The 17,977-nt window shown below is 46.5% G+C and overlaps 1 protein-coding gene across 3 annotated transcripts in view; it reads right to left on the reverse strand.

Annotated features, from left to right (window-relative positions):
- Positions 1-17,977, reverse strand: part of SDHC (succinate dehydrogenase complex subunit C) — a 53,477-nt gene that overhangs the window by 15,984 nt on the left and 19,516 nt on the right. For 2 of the 3 annotated variants that reach the window (XM_030303377.1, XM_030303376.1), the window contains exons 5-6: positions 4,461-4,624; positions 537-1,387 (exon numbers count right to left, since the gene is read on the reverse strand). In XM_030303377.1, the coding sequence (XP_030159237.1) occupies positions 1,283-1,387; positions 4,461-4,624 (269 nt within the window). In that variant the 3' untranslated portion in view covers positions 537-1,282. Of the gene's footprint in view, positions 1-536; positions 1,388-4,460; positions 4,625-17,977 lie in introns of those variants that run through there. The other variant, XM_030303378.1, reaches the window with a different exon arrangement.

Below are 17,977 nucleotides of genomic sequence, written 5' to 3' on the forward strand. Positions count from 1 at the left end.
CAAAGAATATCAAAACAGCACTCCCACCAAGGGAGTTAGGGACCCAATATAGATTTTCAAAGCAGCAAGTCTTCCCATTAAATTATAAATTTCTGCCGGGTCTTGAATAATCCCTCCTGTCTCGTCTCTGCCCCCCTTTCTCTCCCAGTCTATGTACCCAGCTCATGATCCCTCAGCTGCCACCTCTGGGGCTCTGGCTCCCTTCCTGGCTCACAGTGTGTTGAACTGCACCAGGAGGTTTATAAGCAGTTCTCAGCGGGATTCTGGAGCCTGTGGTAACGCCAAGCTTCCACATGCTAAGCTTCCTTTCTCTTGCTCCTTCCGTCTCTGAGGCTTCTGTATGATATTCGATCTCTGGCTACTTGCATTTGATTCCCTAAAGACTGTTCCAGTGGTCAGTGGCAGAGGGACGAGCGGTTTCCCTCCTGTGAAAGGTCAGATTGGAGGATGTGAACGCCTGAGAGCAGAGGGAGTGGGGAGGAAACTGGCTCCTCCCCGACCGCCGTTCTCTGGGTTTCTCTCGATTTCAAGGAGAGTCAAAGACAAAACGATTTTTTTAATTCAGTTTCAGAAAAAGATGCCCTACGAACTTGGATTAGCAAAGAGGCTCGTTTTTCCAGAAATGCAGGGGGGAAAAATAACCCTTCACAGGTTCAGCGATAACTTTCTGGGTCTTCCTTTTGCATCAAGAGCTGTGTATCTCCCCCCCAGAGCACCTGCTTCAAGAGTCAACTGACTCTCTTTATCTCCCTCTAGCTGGGACAGGCTAATTCCCCACCACCCCCACCCCTCTGCTTTCGGTCATGCTGTGTGGGCGCTGAAGACCCTGGGCTCTGACCAGTGAACAGAACTGTCCTTTAAGCTAGCAACCCACAGGCGGTGGTGCCCACAGCCCCACTCCCGGTCCCCGTGGCAGAGGCCACAGAGCTGGCATTGTTTCCACTGTCTCAGGAAGAAGGAGCCAAAAGCTGACCGTCAGCACAAATCAAGGCCCAATATGGACAGAGAATGAGGGCTCCCAGGCCCGGAGTAGGCTGTAGGCTGGGGGCAGGAAAAGGGAATTTTTGAGTCATTCCATCTTTAGAAACGAGGGGAAACTGGGCCCTTTCCCACTGCCATGGCTCCATAAGGTATCTACTGCTACTGAGCTCCAAGGGGATGTGCGAGCACAAAGGGTCTGAGGAAATCAGGAGAACTGCGCCTCGGCTGGAGAAGAGAGTCACCAACAGGAAGACAGGTCAGTGAATCATTTATGGGAAGACAATGCTGGCAACTTCACTCTTCACATGGCTGCCAGCCCTACAGAGGACAACACAGTAAGAACCAAGACAGCCACTCCAGACTGGTACAGCTGGGGGATCTTCAGACCTTTCCCGAGGTCCCACATCTGCAGAAAAAAGGAAAAAAAAAAAAAAAAAAGAAGGAGAAGAAAGCAAGCAAGAAAGGATTTCAGCAATCAGGGTCCTGGCTACTGTCCTTTCTGACACAGGAGCCCCACCTCATGGAGGGCAACCGCCCTCAGCCCGGGTCAAGGGGGAAAGCGCTTCTCTCACACCCTACCCACCTCCACCTTTCTCAAAGCCCGTGCGACATGGCACCCACCATCCCCTTCTCCCGGGGACAGGAAAGGCATCCTCGGCCCCTACATACAGAAGCCTCCAGACTGAAGAGATGTAACTTTCCCTCGTGACACCACCACCAAATCAGTGTTTCCCCAAGGGTGTCCCTCCACAAACTAGTCCCTCAGAATGCTGAAAGTTACTGCACGAGAAAACTTCTATGGTCAAGTGAATTTGGTGGCCGTTTAGCTGCAAGACTTCTGAAACAACTTATTGACGTACAGCGCGAAGCTCCACAACGGGGGCGCACTACACGTGATTCCTCAGACACAGTGGCTCACGGGACCCCCGCTGAGAAGTCACATCTGTCAGAGAACCAGTACCCTAAGAAAATACTCTGGGATCTAGACCACGACGTCTCAGTTGTTTGTCAGTATATTTATAGCGAAAGTTCACGAAAGAATAAGCGATATTTACCATTAGCGTGTGTGTGCTACGTTCTGTATGCCGCATCCTACTAAATTCCTGTTTTGTTGTTTTTTTAAGAACCTCTATGCCCAATGTGGGGCTTGAACCCACGACCCTAAGACCAAGAGTCACACTCTCCACCGACTGAGCCAGCCGGGCACCCCTAATTTCTGGTTTTGTGGGTAATAACCCACTAACCTGATTTTCTACCCATTGCAACGAAAACCAGGGGTTTAAAAACACTGATCTCGACTCTCTTGTACCCCAGGGACACTAACATACTGTACTCTGAGTCACTAAAAGATCCCCTAGGGCAAAAGCAGAATTTCTAGGTTCTACACTTTCCACACTTGGCTGCCCCCTGCACAGCACCAACGCCCACACTCTGGGTTAAGCTAAGTCAGGAGCACTTCAGAGAAAAGTCAGGGAGAGCTCAGCGCGGGGTCAGGGAGTAGGAGTCAGGCCTCTCTCTACCTGGATCAGATTAGGAGTCAAGCAGATTCCACATAGAGCTGTTCTGCCTACATAGGAACGGTGTTTTACCAAAAAAAAAACAAAAAAACAAAAAAAACCCAAAACAAAACAAAACGGAAAAAAGGAGCCCTACTGGCTGGTAGTGATGGAGGGACACTCCTCAGAACACTAGAGACCCTGTCACTTCTCAGTCTCCTACATCAATGCCACTGACCACGCCCCATCAGGTCTTCAGGGAAGGCAGCTATCAGGCTCAGAGAGGCTCAGAGGGTGAGAGCTGGCACTGCCGTGCAGAGTAGACCAAATCCTGTCCCACACTCAGAGCCAGCACTTGCCACAAGAAAAAAAAATAAAAGCAGATTTAAGGGCTTAAGAAAAGCCTTTAGGCTCCCCACTGTGTCAACAAAGAGATTACCATTACAGGCAGGAACCAGGGCAGAAAAACCTTGACTGCATTCTGAGATTTTGCAAGACCTCTTCCCCTAACCCCCCCTCTTACTGAGACCAAAGCAGATACATGGCAAACCCCGCCTGAGCCAGGATGTGACCAGAGGAAGCTGATCGGATGATTTTCATTAGAGAGATCTGTTCTGCGGAATAAGAAGTCATTAATGGAAATGCCCTCCTTCCCTATCCCCTCCCAGAGGGCAGTGAAGTCACTGTGAATCAAACTGAACACCACCCCAGGGAACAGTTGATAGATACACTTAATTAAATAGGTCATTCAGTCCCTCACTTTTCTGATTCCATTAAAGTGTCTTTTGGACCAGACTGAAATTTAGAAAGTGCTTGTCTCTAGACTCTGATGTGGAAGGTTTAAAGGTCACATTAAGGCAAAAGTATCCATCTGGCAGATGACTCAGGTTCAGAAGGAAGGAAGATGAGAAACAATGGAATCAAAATTGTCTTCCTGGGAAAGAAAGCAAGGCTGGGGTAGGGAGATCACAAAATCTTAAAAAGCTGGAGGAGAGACTAATCTCTGGCCCGGGGCAGGCGTGATTAAGCTTTAATCCCTTTATAAAATAGAGATGGAAACACTAGTTTTGAACTGACCCAAAGGTCACACAGGAGGCAACACCAGGACAGCTTTTAGGCCATCAACAAATATTTAACCCCAATATTAAAATCTGGGATCCTAGCTACCCAGCTGCTGTTAAAGGTGGCCCCATTCTCTCTAACAGCTCAACAAAAGACCAAAAACAGTTCGGGCATCTGGGTGGCTCAGTCGGTTGGGCGGCCGACCTCAGCTCAGGTCATGATCCTGTGCTTTGTGGGTTTGAGCCCCGCGTCGGGCTCTGTGCTGACAGCTCGAAGCCTGGAGCCTGCTTCGGATTCTGTGTCTCCCTCTCTCTCTGCCCTCCCCCACTCACACACACACTCTATCTCTCTCAAAAATAAACACTAAAAAACAAAAACAAACAAACAAAAAAAAAAAACAAGCACTCCACCCCTTATCTCCAGTTAAAAAAAAAAAAGAACAGTCAATGCGATCAGATGTTAAGATAACAGAAGTTAACAGAAGTTAATATATTTGACTCCAGCAGTTTGTCACCTGGATTGACAGGAATCAGAAACCATCTAGCTCATAACTGAAACCCCAGGCTCTAGAACAGAGGCTGACACACAGTAGGCGCCAGTTAATTACGCGTGTACTAAGTACGCCTCCTAGGCCAGAGGGGTGTCCTGGCTTCAGGGGTCTCTTGTAGTGACGCGCCTCACACAACGGACGAGTTCGCAGTGAGACCAAGCAAGGGTCTGGCTGGCCTACACCCAGCGCTCGGCGGGGCTGCTGAGCAGGGCACGGGCCCCGGGGACCCGTTGAGCTTTCCCCAAGAGGCCCCCGGGCAAAGGTCAGCACAACTAACTTCAGGGGCAGCACCAAACCCAGGCAACAAAAGAGAGAACCCTACGTTCCCCTATATTCCCTTCACCCAGAAAGCGCGTAAACAATGAACTTACCAAGTGTCGGATCCCATTCCAGGTGTGATACATGAGAGGGAAGACAAGAGCGAACTTGGCTGTGTAGATCAGCGATGGCCCCAGACACAGGGACTTGACAAGTTCCAGATGGGACTCAAAGTTCCCAGGGACCAAGAGGGCCGACAAACCAAACAGAGAGACCCCTGAGGAGAAAACCAAATAAGCCCATTAGAGCTGCCCACCAGCTGCGGCTAACGTAACACATAAAACTGGTTCTACGACAGCCCCTGGCACCTGTCGTACAATTCTCACCCATTTTGAAACGGGCAAGATTTAAACTAATGCTCGAGTCTGTGGTGAGCGGGAGGCTGCCTGGCACCTGACCCTAATCTCTGAAATCTGCCACACACGTTAGCACATTATTCCTCCTGTCAACATCCCTCTCTACAAGAGCAACACCTGCCACTCCAGAAGTCACCTTCTAACTGCATCTAGATTATCATCTCAGGAAGGAAAAAATAAAAACAGGATATTCAGTCCTATGTCAAGACTGAGAAACATTTTTTAAGTCGTTCAAATCTCTACCCCACACACACACAAAATGTAACTCAAAATGCATCAGAGAGCTAAATGGAAGAGCTAAAACAGTAAAACTCTCAGGAAATCACGGGAGTAAATCTTTATGACCCTAGATTAGGCGCTGGCTTCTTAATATGATGGCAAAACCATCGGTGACAAAAGAATAAATTGGGCTTTATCAAAATTAAAATTTTTTTGCTGTGAACCATGTCACCAACAAAGTGAAAAGACGAATAAAAGGATAGCATGGGGAATAAAGTCAATGACACCGTAACGGCGACGCAGCCACATATAGTGACATGGTAGCTACACTTGCAGCGAGCACAGCATAATGTACAGAGAAGCTAAGTCAGTGTTTGTACGCCCGAAACACACAACACTGTGTGTCAACTACACTCAAAAGAAAAAGTAGGAGAACACAGAAGATGTTTGTAAATCGTCTGTCTGATAAGGGGCCTGTATCCAGAATACATCAAAGACTCTTACAGCTCGATGATAAAAAGACAACTCAGGGCCGCCTGGGTGGCTCAGTCGGTTAAGCGTCCGACTTCGGCTCAGGTCACGATCTCGCGGTATGTGAGTTCGAGCCCCGCGTCGGGCTCTGGGCTGATGGCTCGGAGCCTGGAGCCTGCTTCCGGTTCTGTGTCTCCCTCTCTCTCTGACCCTCCCCCGTTCATGCTCTGCCTCTCTCTGTCTCAAAAATAAATAAACGTTAAAAAAATTAAAAAAAAAAAAAAAAAGACAACCCAATTTAAAAACAGGCAAAGGAGGGGCACCTGGCTGGCTCTGTCAGAGGAACGTAAGACTCTTAATCTCGGGGTCAGGAGTTCGAGACCCACACCGCTAACAGAGATTACTAAAAAAGATAAACTTAAAAAAATAGGCAAAGGATCTAAATAGTAAAGATAAATAAATGGCTGATAAGTACGTGAAAAGATGCTCAACACCACTAGCCATTAGGGAAACGCAAACCAAACCCATAATGAGCAGCCCCTGGGTGGCTCAGTCAGTTAAGTGTCCGACTTTGGCTCAGGTCATGATCTCACAGTTTGTGAGTTCAAGCCCCACACTGGGTTGTCTCTGTCAGCTCAGAGCCCACTTCAAATCCTCTGTCTCTGTCTGCCCCTCCCTCTCTCTCTAATAAATTTTTAAAAATCTTAAAAAAACATCACAGTGAGAAGCTACTTCACACCTACTAGGATGCTATATCTAAATATAAAATTACGTGCACCTTTACATAAAATATGCACATTTATATAAATATCAAAAGCGTTCAGTCTGTCTTTAGTAACATAAATATAAAAAGACGGATAATAACAAGTGTTGGCAAGGATGCAGACAAATTAGGATCTCAAACACTGCCGGTGGGAATGTGAAATGGTGTTACAGTCACTTTGGACAACAGTCTGGCGTTCCTCAAAATGATAACAGAATTAACACATGACCTAACAATTTCACTTCCAGGTATACACACAAAAGAAATGAAACAGAAGTCTACTCAAACACTTATACACAATAGCAGCATTACTCACGGTAGCCAAAAACTGGGAACAACCCAAATACCCATCAATCGACGAATGAGTAAATTAAACACAGTCTAGCCGTATACGGACACATACTACAACACGGAGGAAATTTGGAAATGTTATCCTAAGTGAAAGACACCTGTCACCGAGGACCCCGTATTGCAGAATCTGCTTATATGAAATGTTCCACACAGACAAGTCTACACAGACCGAGTAGGTAAGTGCTTGCCTTGGGCTAGACGATTGGGAGGGAAATGGGGAGTGATAAATGATATGGGGTTTCCCTTTGTAATGATTAAAACGTTCTAAATCTTCATTGAGGAGGGCACTTGCACTGGGTGTTGTATGTAGCGATGAATCACAGCAATCTGCCCCCCACAACCAAGAGCACACTGTATACACTGTATGTTAGCCAACTTGACAATAAATTATATTTAAAAAAAATATGTTCTAAATCTTATCGTGGTGATTGTTACACAACTCTGGGAATATACTAAAAACAGAATTCTACACTTTAAATAAGTGAATTGCATGGTGTATGAATTATGTCTCAATAAAGCGGTCATAAGAAACAATCTCTACTCCAATAGCTGCCACCTAGTTCCCACCCCTACACATTTCCACCGGTAACTGTGGCTCATTACAGAGTGATTCTCAACAGCACGGTGAAAGGCTATTAACTTTATTTTAACAAGCATCTAATTTTCCGTCTCCACTCAAGGTAGAAGAGGGACCAGAACTGTGGCAACTGAGCACCAGAAGGAATCTTGTGCAAGTCAGGCTATTGAGATGGCTATGCAAACTCTTTCCAAGAAGATCTGTTTTTCTTCGAGCGGGCAAACAAGAGAGAGGGGGCAGAGGGAGAGTGAGAATCTTAAGCAGGCTGCACGCTCAGCATGGAGCCCAGTGAGGGGTACGATCCCACAACCCAGGGATCATGACCTGAGCCAAAATCAAGAGTGGACACTTAACTGACTGAGCCACCCAAGCGCCCCTCCAAGAAGATCCTAAAGAATGTGAAATATTTACAGCGGCAGGAGTTGGAAGACAGCGTGCAGGGAGTGTAACTTCTAGAAGGCCATTCTACTCCACTCTTGTCAAGTGTGGCAAACACACACGCCTCCATTTCACAGACACTTACGAAAAGCATCCTTCGTACTAAATCTGTATGAAGCTTGCAGACAGAAAAATGAAGACCTGGTCTTTGCCCTTAGGAAGCTTAGTGTCCAGCTTTTTTTTTTTTTTTTTACTTAGGAAAATCAATCCACAGGACCAAGTAAGGTGCTAAAGGGCACCAGCCCACAACCAAGGTATCTGTGTGCACAGGGCGCTAAGGAACTCAAAGACAACAATCAAGATCCATCTGGTGGGAGGAGCAGAGTACCCTGAAAAGCTTTTTCGCGGAGGTGCTTTTAAGCTAAGTTCAAAAAATCTTTTAAGTTTATTCATTTATTTTTGAGGGAGGCAGAGACAGTGTGAGCAGGGGAGGGGCAGAGAGAGACAGAGAGAGGGGGACGGAATCCCAAGCAGATGCTGCACTGTCAGCACAGAGCCTGCCACAGGGTTCAACTCACGAAACCTGAAGATCATGACCTGAGCTGAAACTGAGTCAGGTGCTTAACCGACTGAGCCACCCCGGCGCCCCTGAGCTGAGTTTTTTTTTTTTTTTTTTAATTTTTTTTTTTTTTAACGTTTCATTTATTTTTGAGACAGAGAGAGACAGAGCATGAACGGGGGAGGGGCAGAGAGAGGGGGAGACACAGAATGGAAGCAGGCTCCAGGCTCTGAGCCATCAGCCCAGAGCCTGACGCGGGGCTCGAACTCACGGACCGCGAGATCGTGACCTGGCTGAAGTCGGACGCTTAACCGACTGCGCCACCCAGGCGCCCCTGAGCTGAGTTTTGAGAAAAGAGATAAGGGGACAGCAAAGTGGGGAGTGGCGGGATACATCAACGAGGGCCTTACATGCCAAACTACAGAGTTTAAACTTGATCCTGCCAGTCGAGGATGACAGATTTCAGGGGCGCCTGGGTGGCTCAGTCGGTTGAGCGTCTGACTTCGGCTCAGGTCATGATCTCGCGGTCCGTGAGTTCGAGCCCCACGTCGGGCTCTGTGCTGACAGCTCAGAGCCCGGACCCTGCTTTGTCTGTGTCTCCCTCTCTCTCTGCCCCTCCCCTGCTCGCACTCAGTCCCTCTCTCAAAAATAAATAAAAACATTAAAAAAAAAAAAAAAAAAAAAAAGGATGAGATTTCATCCTGGTACCAATCAAACGCAGTTCACCTCAGCGCCAATCCGTACCAATTAATAATGACTGTCTCAAGGGTTACAGTAAGACATGCAGACAGCCAACAGGCACACGAAGAGATGCACGCCAAGGGTCACCTGGGAAACGCAAATCAAAACCACAAGGACACATCACCTCACACCTGTTGGAATGGCTAGTATCAAAAAGAAAAGAAATACCAAACGTCAGCAAGGATGTGGAGAAAAGAGAACCCTTGCGCACTGGTGATGGGAATGTAAATCGGTGCAAACACTGGGAAACAGTATGGAGGTTCCGCAAAAAATGACAAACAGAAATGACATGTGATCCAGTAATTCCACTACTGGGTATTTACCCAAAGGAAACAAAAATCTAATTCAGGACCACCCGGCTGGCTCAATTGGAGGAGCATGTATCTCTTGACATCAGGGTCATGAGTTCAAGTCCCACATTGGGTGTAGAGATTACTAAAAAAATAAATAAATGAACTTAGGGCCCCTGGGTGGCTCAGTTGGTTAAGCGTCCGACTCAGCTCAGGTCATGATCTCACGTTTCATGAGTTCAAGCCTCGCTGTGCTGACAGCTCAGAGCCTGGAGCCTGCTTCGGATTCTGTGTCTTCCTCCCTCTCTCTCTCTCTCTCTCTCTCTCTCTCAAAAATAAATATCAAAACAAATGTTTTTAAATAAATGAACTTAAAAAATTCACTAATTCAAAAAGATATATGTACCCCTATGTTTATGGCAACATTATTTACCAATGGCCAAGATATGGAAGCAACCCAAGTGTTCACTGGTAGGTGAATGGACAAAGAAGATCTGGTGTATGCACCCCAGTGGAATACTACTCAGGCATAAAAAAGAATGAGACCTGGCTATGTGCTACAACATGGCTGGAGTGAGAGGGTATTATGCTAAGTGAAATAAGTTAGAAAAAGACAAATAGCATATGATTTCACTCATACGTGGAATCTAAAAAACCAAACAGACTCTTAAATACACAGAACAAATTAGTGGTTGCCAGAGAGGAGGTGGATGGGGGAAGAGGTTAAATAGGTAAGGGGGATTAAGAGGTACAAACTTCTGGGGCGCCTGGGTGGCTCGGTTAAGCGTCCGACTTCCGCTCGGGTCATGATCTCATGTTTGTGAGTTCGAGCCCTGTGTCGGACTCTGTGCTGACAGCTCAGAGTCTGGAGCCTGCTTCAGATTCTGTGTCTTCTTCTCTCTCTGCTCCTACCCCGCTCATGCTCTCTCAAAAATAAACATTAAAAAAATTTTAAGAAAAAAAGAGGTACAAATTTCCAGTTATAAAATAAACAAATCACAGAAATGAAAAGTACAGCACAGGGGATACAGTCAGTAATACTGTAATGACATTGTACGGGAACAGGTGGTGACTTCACTTATACTGAGCACTGAGAAATGCAGAGTTGTCAAATCAATATACTGTACACCTGAAACAACCAACCAGAAAAAAGCTGTTGTAGTGAGAAGGACTGTGAGGCTGTATCACATGCACAAACACTGATCTGCCCTCGGCTCAGAAGATGTTTACTTGAGCCAAAACCTGCCATTCTTTTTTTTTTTCTTTTTAATGTTTATTTATTTCTGAGAGAGAGAGACAGAGACAGAGCATGAGCAGGGTAGGAGCAGAGAGGGAGGGAGACACAGAATCTGAAGCAGGTTCCAGGCTCTGAGCTGTCAGCACAGAGCCCAAAGTGGGGCTAGAACCCAGGAACCACAAGATCATGATCTGAGCTGAAGTTGGACACTTAACCGACTGAGCCACCCACGTGCCCCAAATCCTGCCATTCCTAATGGGACTGATAAATCCTCAAGGGTTTTAAACTGGACAGTGATATGCTCACATATGCCCTTTGAGAAGGTCAACCTGGCAGCCACAGGGGGACAGAGGAGAGTAATCACAGGGGAGGCAGGAAGTCTGAACAGGAGGCTCTGGGTAATTCCGGGTCTTCGGTGGATGAAGGTGGTAGCCTGACTGAAGACAGTAACAAAATAAAGAATGGACAACTAAAAAAGATGTAAGGAGGTAAGATCTGGGGACATGGGGTAAATGAGGGAAGTCAAGGGTGGTGGTTTGCATGAGCGACTGATAATGCCCTTTACCCACACAGGGAACGAGGGAAACGCATTCAGGTTTGGTTTGTCAGAGGACTGACGTTGATACTCTGGGAAGGGAAAGACAGGTTCAATTCAGAGGACACCTAAGGTGGAGGTACGGGAGGAACGTCAAGGTTGCATATGCAGTAAGCAGCTGGATCAAGGTCTAAAGCTCTGACCTGAAGACACAGATTTGAGCGTCATCCCAAGTTCAGTGATCAGTGAAGTCTGAAGTGTGGACGCGGCAACTGGGGGAGGGAAATCCACCTGGCGATGAGGTCCTCAAGAGCAAGGGCCATGACTTACTTATTTCTGTAACCACAGCATTTCACACAGTGGTTGGCACAAACCAACGTCTCTACGTGACTGGGTCGAGGAGTACAGGTGGCAACCTGGGACTTGTGACTGGAGCCCGAAGTGGGGGACCATCAGCCCGAAGGGCCTGAACCCTTAACCTGTGAGGTCTGCACTAACTCTGAGTGGTGAGTATCACTACTGAACTGAATTGGAGGACACTCAGTTGGTGCGTGGACAATTGAAAATTTGTCGTTAATGGGAAAAATATGAATTTGGTGTCAGAGCGTTGTGTGTAAAACAGTTCAGAAAAGAGCCCCTGTTTTTTGAGGTCTATTTATTTTTGAGAAAGCGAGCAAGCGTGCATGTGTGTGTGTGTACAGGCGAGGGGCAGAGAGAATGGGGGGACAGGGAATCCGAAGTGGGTTCTGTACTGACAGCAGAGAGCCAGAAGTGGGGCTCAAACTCCCAAACTGCAAGATCGTGACCTGAGCTGGAGTCGGACGCTTAACTGACTGAGCCACCCAGGCGCCCCAGAAAAAAAGAGCCCTTTTTTCAACGTTTATTTATTTTTGGGACAGAGAGAGACAGAGCATGAACGGGGGAGGGGCAGAGAGAGAGGGAGACACAGAATCGGAAACAGGCTCCAGGCTCTGAGCCATCAGCCCAGAGCCTGACGCGGGGCTCGAACTCACGGAACGCGAGATCGTGACCTGGCTGAAGTCGGACGCTTAACCGACTGCGCCACCCAGGCGCCCCCAAAAGAGCCCTTTTTAAAAGAACAGAAAGGCAGCCAGCCAACACGGTCTCTCCTCTAATTATACATAGACTGGAATTTGTGTGGTGATCCCCAGATCTCCCTGACCTCCCAGAAACATCACTTAATTTTTTTTTTCTGATTACAAAAATACATTGCAAAGAACCACAACATTATAGAAGAGTATGGTTTACAAACGTTCCCCATAATCCCACTACTCAGAGATAGCCATTTTGTGTATATCCAGAGACACTGTGTCATTTCATGTCATTTTCATATCAGAAAACACCACCTACTGCAAATACAATTATTGCTACAGCCATCGTTTACTGAAAACTTACATAATTATTTAATCCTCCTAACCATCTGAAAAATTGGTACCATCTTCACTTAGCAGTGAATGAAATGAGGTTCAGAAACATTAAGAAGCGTATCCAAGTTTACTTAGCATCAAGTGAACAGGCTGGAATTTGAACACAAAACTCAGACCCTTTCCGCTAACACCACACTTTTTTCTTAAGCACTTATAAACTCCTGACTCGTAACTGTTTTTTTAGACTTGCTGGTGTTTCCATTGTTTAAAAAATACTGATCTTGAAAAAACTGGCTCGGGGTTATGGAGGAGAATGGTGTCGAGAACAACTGATTTATTTTGAGACGTTTGTTTGCTTTCAAATTGATTAAGCTAACAAAATTCTATGACATTCATAGAAGCAAAGGCTGAAGATGTTGCTGTTCACATCCCAGGATTTCCATTAGTTTGGACTCTGGAAGGTTATCCCAGAGTAGGTGGTGTTATTCTAAGATGAGGCAGCCTGACCAGTCTGGTCTTCTGGGAGGGGAGTGTTGCTATGAGCGGCCATTCCTGGGACTCAGCAGTTAGACTGCTGTCACATGGGGTGCACAGATCAGAGCGGAGTCTGTCTGGATATCTTAGGCATATGTGTGCCTATCGAAGTTTCGGATGAAGGTTTGCACTGAAATTCCAAGAACAGTGGGGGGGTCCTGTGACCTTCTAACTTTCTATCTATCCAGACCAAATCTATCCAAAGATCCTTGAATCCTCTTGGGTCCTATCTTCTTCTCAAATCTTCTCAAACTCTCTCAGTTCATGGTACCTCAGTGTTTTCGGTAATTTTTTTTTTAGGGTGCCCCTAAGCCAAAAGAGATACCTAACAGTTTTGTTTCTTAACTAATTAGATCCAAACAACTCAAGTATTTATGGCCTGACAATTTAGCAGCCATCTGGAAAAACAAAAAACAAAAAAACTATTCACATAATGGCAAGAGGAATTTTCTTTTTAATTTCAGTTGTCAATAACCACAATGACTTACTAATGGGATGTAGACACTGTTGGATACTGCACAACTTCTCCAACCCTGGCTATCAGACTGGCCGTCACCATCATCGTTTCCAGGTCCACAGATTCTCACACGGGCCAGGCTGAAGGATCAGCCTTTCAGTGAGAGACTGCTTGCATACACGGGCAAACCTCTGCTCAGGCAGTCAGGTTCCTTTCTGGAAAAGCCAAAGGCCTTACGTACAGACCTATAGGTAATCAGTGGAACTCTGAAGTGGCTGCTTTTCTCTTCTGGGCTTGGCATGAGAGGGAAGGGACATCAGTCACTGATTCTCAAATGTGGCGTGTTATGGACACAGCAGGAATCCCGGCCACTGAGGCGGCGTGGAGAAAGCAGCAGCACAACCTGTGCAGTCAGACAAAGCAGTCCAGTTCTTACTGTCACTAACCAGCCACTTACTCCTCACTTCCCTTTCTGCTTGTATTAATGCCAGTTAGGATGGTGAGAATTAAATTAAATACTAGACGTGAATTTCCTAATACAGGCCTGGTGGCGATTATTATTTCTGTGAATGCTTGGGATACTTCCGCACCGTTCAGAAAATGTCTCATCATCTGTAGCTGAAGAGCTTGTTCTCAGCCTTTCCTACTCACAAGTGCTACGGTTCTGTCCTCGCATTACCAGGATGAAGTGGCCTGGCAAAATCGATGGTCTCCAGAAGAGCAAATGCTTCTCCGAAGGGTTTTACTTTTTCTCAGTGCAGGAACACTCCTGCCGCCACCCCCTCCAGAGGCTGCAGGGAGGCCGACCGGCACAACGGGACACCATGAGATTAGTGTGCGAGCACTTTAGATACAAGAACAATCAGGTGCTGTCACCGGGGCTGGGTGAACCATCACGTGGACGGCTCCGGCAAGGCTCTTGCACAGGTTTCCGTTCTCATCTGCAGGGACATCTGCAGGGCCGTGCTGGGAAGAAGGGTCTGAAAGGGCTTCGGATGGCTTCTGGAAGTGGCCACAGGACTTGCTGCCAACCTGCCGGGCTCTGTATGTAGCGCTTTACTGCAGTGCAGCAGGCCAGAGCTGGTCCCCACAGCCCAGGGAAAGCACCACTTAATTTGTCTGACTGATTAGATGGGACAACTTCAGTGGCTTTGTTTTCCTAATTTACGTTGTTTAGCTGTTAGAGGAGCCCCCCCTTGGGCACTGAGGTCATTGGAGGAGAGGCTATCACCAGCTTCCTGGTATACTAGGCATCAGAGGGGAATTTGGGAAATCGCATATTTGGTTTCCTCTCATATATTTTTTTCACTTGTAATGAGGAAAGCTTTGGCCAAAGTCACTTTTGACTGAATTAACTGATTGACATTCCTTGTTCAAAGATGTGCTATGGTAAGAAATATATATTTGGTCTCTCCCCCTAGTTCCTGGCACACCAGTCCTGACACCTTTGGAACTTCTAGAGTGGGAAGAGTGTCTTGGGATGACCGGTGGCTGGGGGCCCCTAGACAGCTTCAGGACAGGGGCTAGTTGCCAGAAAGACCAAGGCAGGGATAGAGGGTTGGAACTTCCATCCCCACCCCCTCCTCCCCATCCCCACCCCCCACATCTCTGCAAAGGAGTGGCTGGTGCTTGAGCTAATATGGCCAATAACGTGATCAATCCTGCCTAGGTGAGAAACCTCCATAAAACCCCCTGAACAACAGGTTTTGAGCTGCTTTCAAGTTGTTGAACACATCAGGTGCAGAAAGGGTGGTGTTAGAAAAACCCACAGGCCGACCATGGTGACGCTTAGGGCAAAGCAGCAAACCTAACTTGATACCTAAGCTAACTGCAGTTTCAACGTCCCAGCAGTGTAACCAGTCAACACGGAATTTCCTGGTCAATCTGAGCAAATTTACTGATAGGAAATTTACTGATAGATACCTTCCATGCCCCTCAGGAGGGCAACCTTGCCTAAACAATGCATTCCTTGCTACTAAATTCCTTTCCCCCACTTTTTTTTTTTTTTTGAAGATTTTATTTTGGAGGCATCTGGGTGGCTCAGTCGGTTAAGCATCTGACTCTTGATCTCAGCTCAGGTCATGATCTCACTGTTCGTGGGTTCAAGCCCCGCATCTGGCTCTGTGCTGACAGTGCGGAGCCTGCTTGGGATTCTCTATCGCACTATCTCTCTGTCCCTCCCCTGCTCGCTCTCTCTCTCTTCTCTCTCTCAAAATAAATAAATAAACTTAAAAACATGTTAAGATTTTATTTTTAACTAATCACTATACCCAATGTGGGGCTCAAACTCACAACGCCAAGATTGAAAGTCACATGATCCACCCACTCAACCAGCCAGGCGCCCCTCTTTTTTTTTTTTTTTAATGCCTTCTCTCTACCTTTAAAAACCTTTCTTTTGTTTAGCTCAGCAGAGCATCTCCTTGCTAAAAGGGATGCTGCCCAATTCATGAATCAATTCATAAAGCCAATCAGATCCTCACTTTTACTCAGCTGAACTTTGGTGTTATTTTAAATACACCAGAGAGGGCATGGGAGCTCCACGCACACTGACAGCCGCCCGTCCACCCCTATATGTTGTCCTACATTCCTCTTCCATTTGGCTCTTCTGAGGGGCATCCTTCATTTAAAAAAATCACTAAATGTAAGCAAAGTGTTTTCAGGAGTTCTGATGAGCCGTTCTAGCAAATTATCAAGGGAGGGGTCATGAAGACTCTGATTTACAGCCAGAACTTTCTATCTGGTGTTTAATTCCCACAATCCTAACTAGGCATTAATACAAGCAGGAAAGGAAGTGAGCCTATATAGTACCTGGTTAGTGACACATTGGGAACCGAACACAGATCTGCCCTACTCCCAAAGTTTACTCTTGTTACTTTGTCTCCACTGCCTCAGTGACTAGGATTCCTAACACATTCGAGAATCAATGACTAATGTCCCATCTCATGACAAGCCCAGAAGAAAAAAGCAGTCATTTTCAAGTTCCATTAGTTACTTTAGAAATCTGTAAGGCCTTCGGCTTTTCTAGAAAAGAAACGGACGGCCTGAGCAGAAGGCTTGTGTATGCATTCAGGCAATCTCTCACTGAAGGTCTCTGACCTGACCCGTATTTACTAACAACCCCAGACCTTCAGGACCATTCCCACACCCCTCTGAGGTCACTGTAAGCTTCATTTGTAGTTGCAATTCCTCCGAATACCTGCTATTTTGCACCCGCCCGGGCTTCTTCTAAACTCATGGGGTTTCCGGTGGTGTTGCCGCATCCTGACTGCCTCCCCCAGCCTCACTCTTGCTGCAGCTTCCGCTACCTGCCACTCTCAAGGGACTGACCTGATCGCATCAAGACTGTTATACCATCTGTCACTATGAAAAGCCATGAGTGTCTTACTCCCTACAGCATCTAAGCAATGGAAGAGTATTACTGGCCATCTCTTCCCGTATTTTATTTTTTTATTTAAAAAAAATTTTTTTTTCAACGTTTATTTATTTTTGGGACAGAGAGAGACAGAGCATGAATGGGCGAGGGGCAGAGAGAGAGGGAGACACAGAATCGGAAACAGGCTCCAGGCTCTGAGCCATCAGCCCAGAGCCTGACGCGGGGCTCGAACTCACGGACCGCGAGATCGTGACCTGGCTGAAGTCGGACGCTCAACCGACTGCGCCACCCAGGCGCCCCTCTTCCCATATTTTAAAGGATTGTTTACGAAGTCCCTTTGCAATAAATTCTATTTTAAAGTCAAACTAGCGTCATCACACTTTTTGGTTCAACATGCTTTTCATGATTTACATATGGCTGCAAAATCTCTACAGTGGATTTGTCCCAGCCAGCCTGTCCTATTACTGGAATGAGAACAGGAACTTTCCTTCCTCCCTCCCTCCCTTCCTTCCTTCCTTCCTCCCTCCCTCCCTCTCTCTCTCTCTCTTTCTTTTTAATGTAAAGCTCTATGCTCAATGCGGGGCTTCAACTCACAACCCCAAGATCAAGAGTCAAGTGCTCTACTGACCGAGCCAGCCAGGCAGTTCCCAAAAAAAAGGAAACTTTTATGACTTCCAAAGATCTACAGGATCAAGTTCCAACTTCTCCACACAGCAGTCAAGGTCGTTCACTGTCTAGCACATTTTCCAGCCTTACCTTCTGCCACTTCTCCCGTAAACACTACTCTCAAACAACCAGACCCAGTCATCACCATCCAGTGACTCTGGACACTTCCCAACCCCTAGGCCATAAGGTAGTTTCTCTGTTGGAATGTCCTCCTCTACCACCTCTTAATGAACTCTCCTCCTCATCCTTCTCTCAAGCTCTCCAACTTCTTCACAGATGGTCTCTCCTCAAGGACCCCATATTTCTATTAGAAAGTTATTGCAGAGCATTATATATATTTATTAATCTTACTCCTTAGACTCCTCTGCCCTTGAGGGTAGGGGCCATTACTATCACTATTTAATGTCTAATGCAAGCAGGAGATGAACTAGAAGGCAGGAAAAATGAACATTTCTGAAATGACCACTATGAGCAAAATGACTTAGATGGTTGTATTCATTTAGTAAACGGAGACCTACTAAGCACCTACTGCGTGTCTGCCAGTGGGTATGGAGGGTAAAGAAGGTACATGCAGTCCCCACTCTCTGTAGAGTTAGCAGTCTAATAAAAGAGACAGATTTATAAAAAGTAAGCAAACAAAAGAATTACAAATATGTAATAAAAGCTCCGAAAGAG

The sequence above is a fragment of the Lynx canadensis genome, chromosome F1, assembly GCF_007474595.2.
Source record: "Lynx canadensis isolate LIC74 chromosome F1, mLynCan4.pri.v2, whole genome shotgun sequence".
NCBI classification, from domain to species: Eukaryota; Metazoa; Chordata; class Mammalia; order Carnivora; family Felidae; genus Lynx; species Lynx canadensis.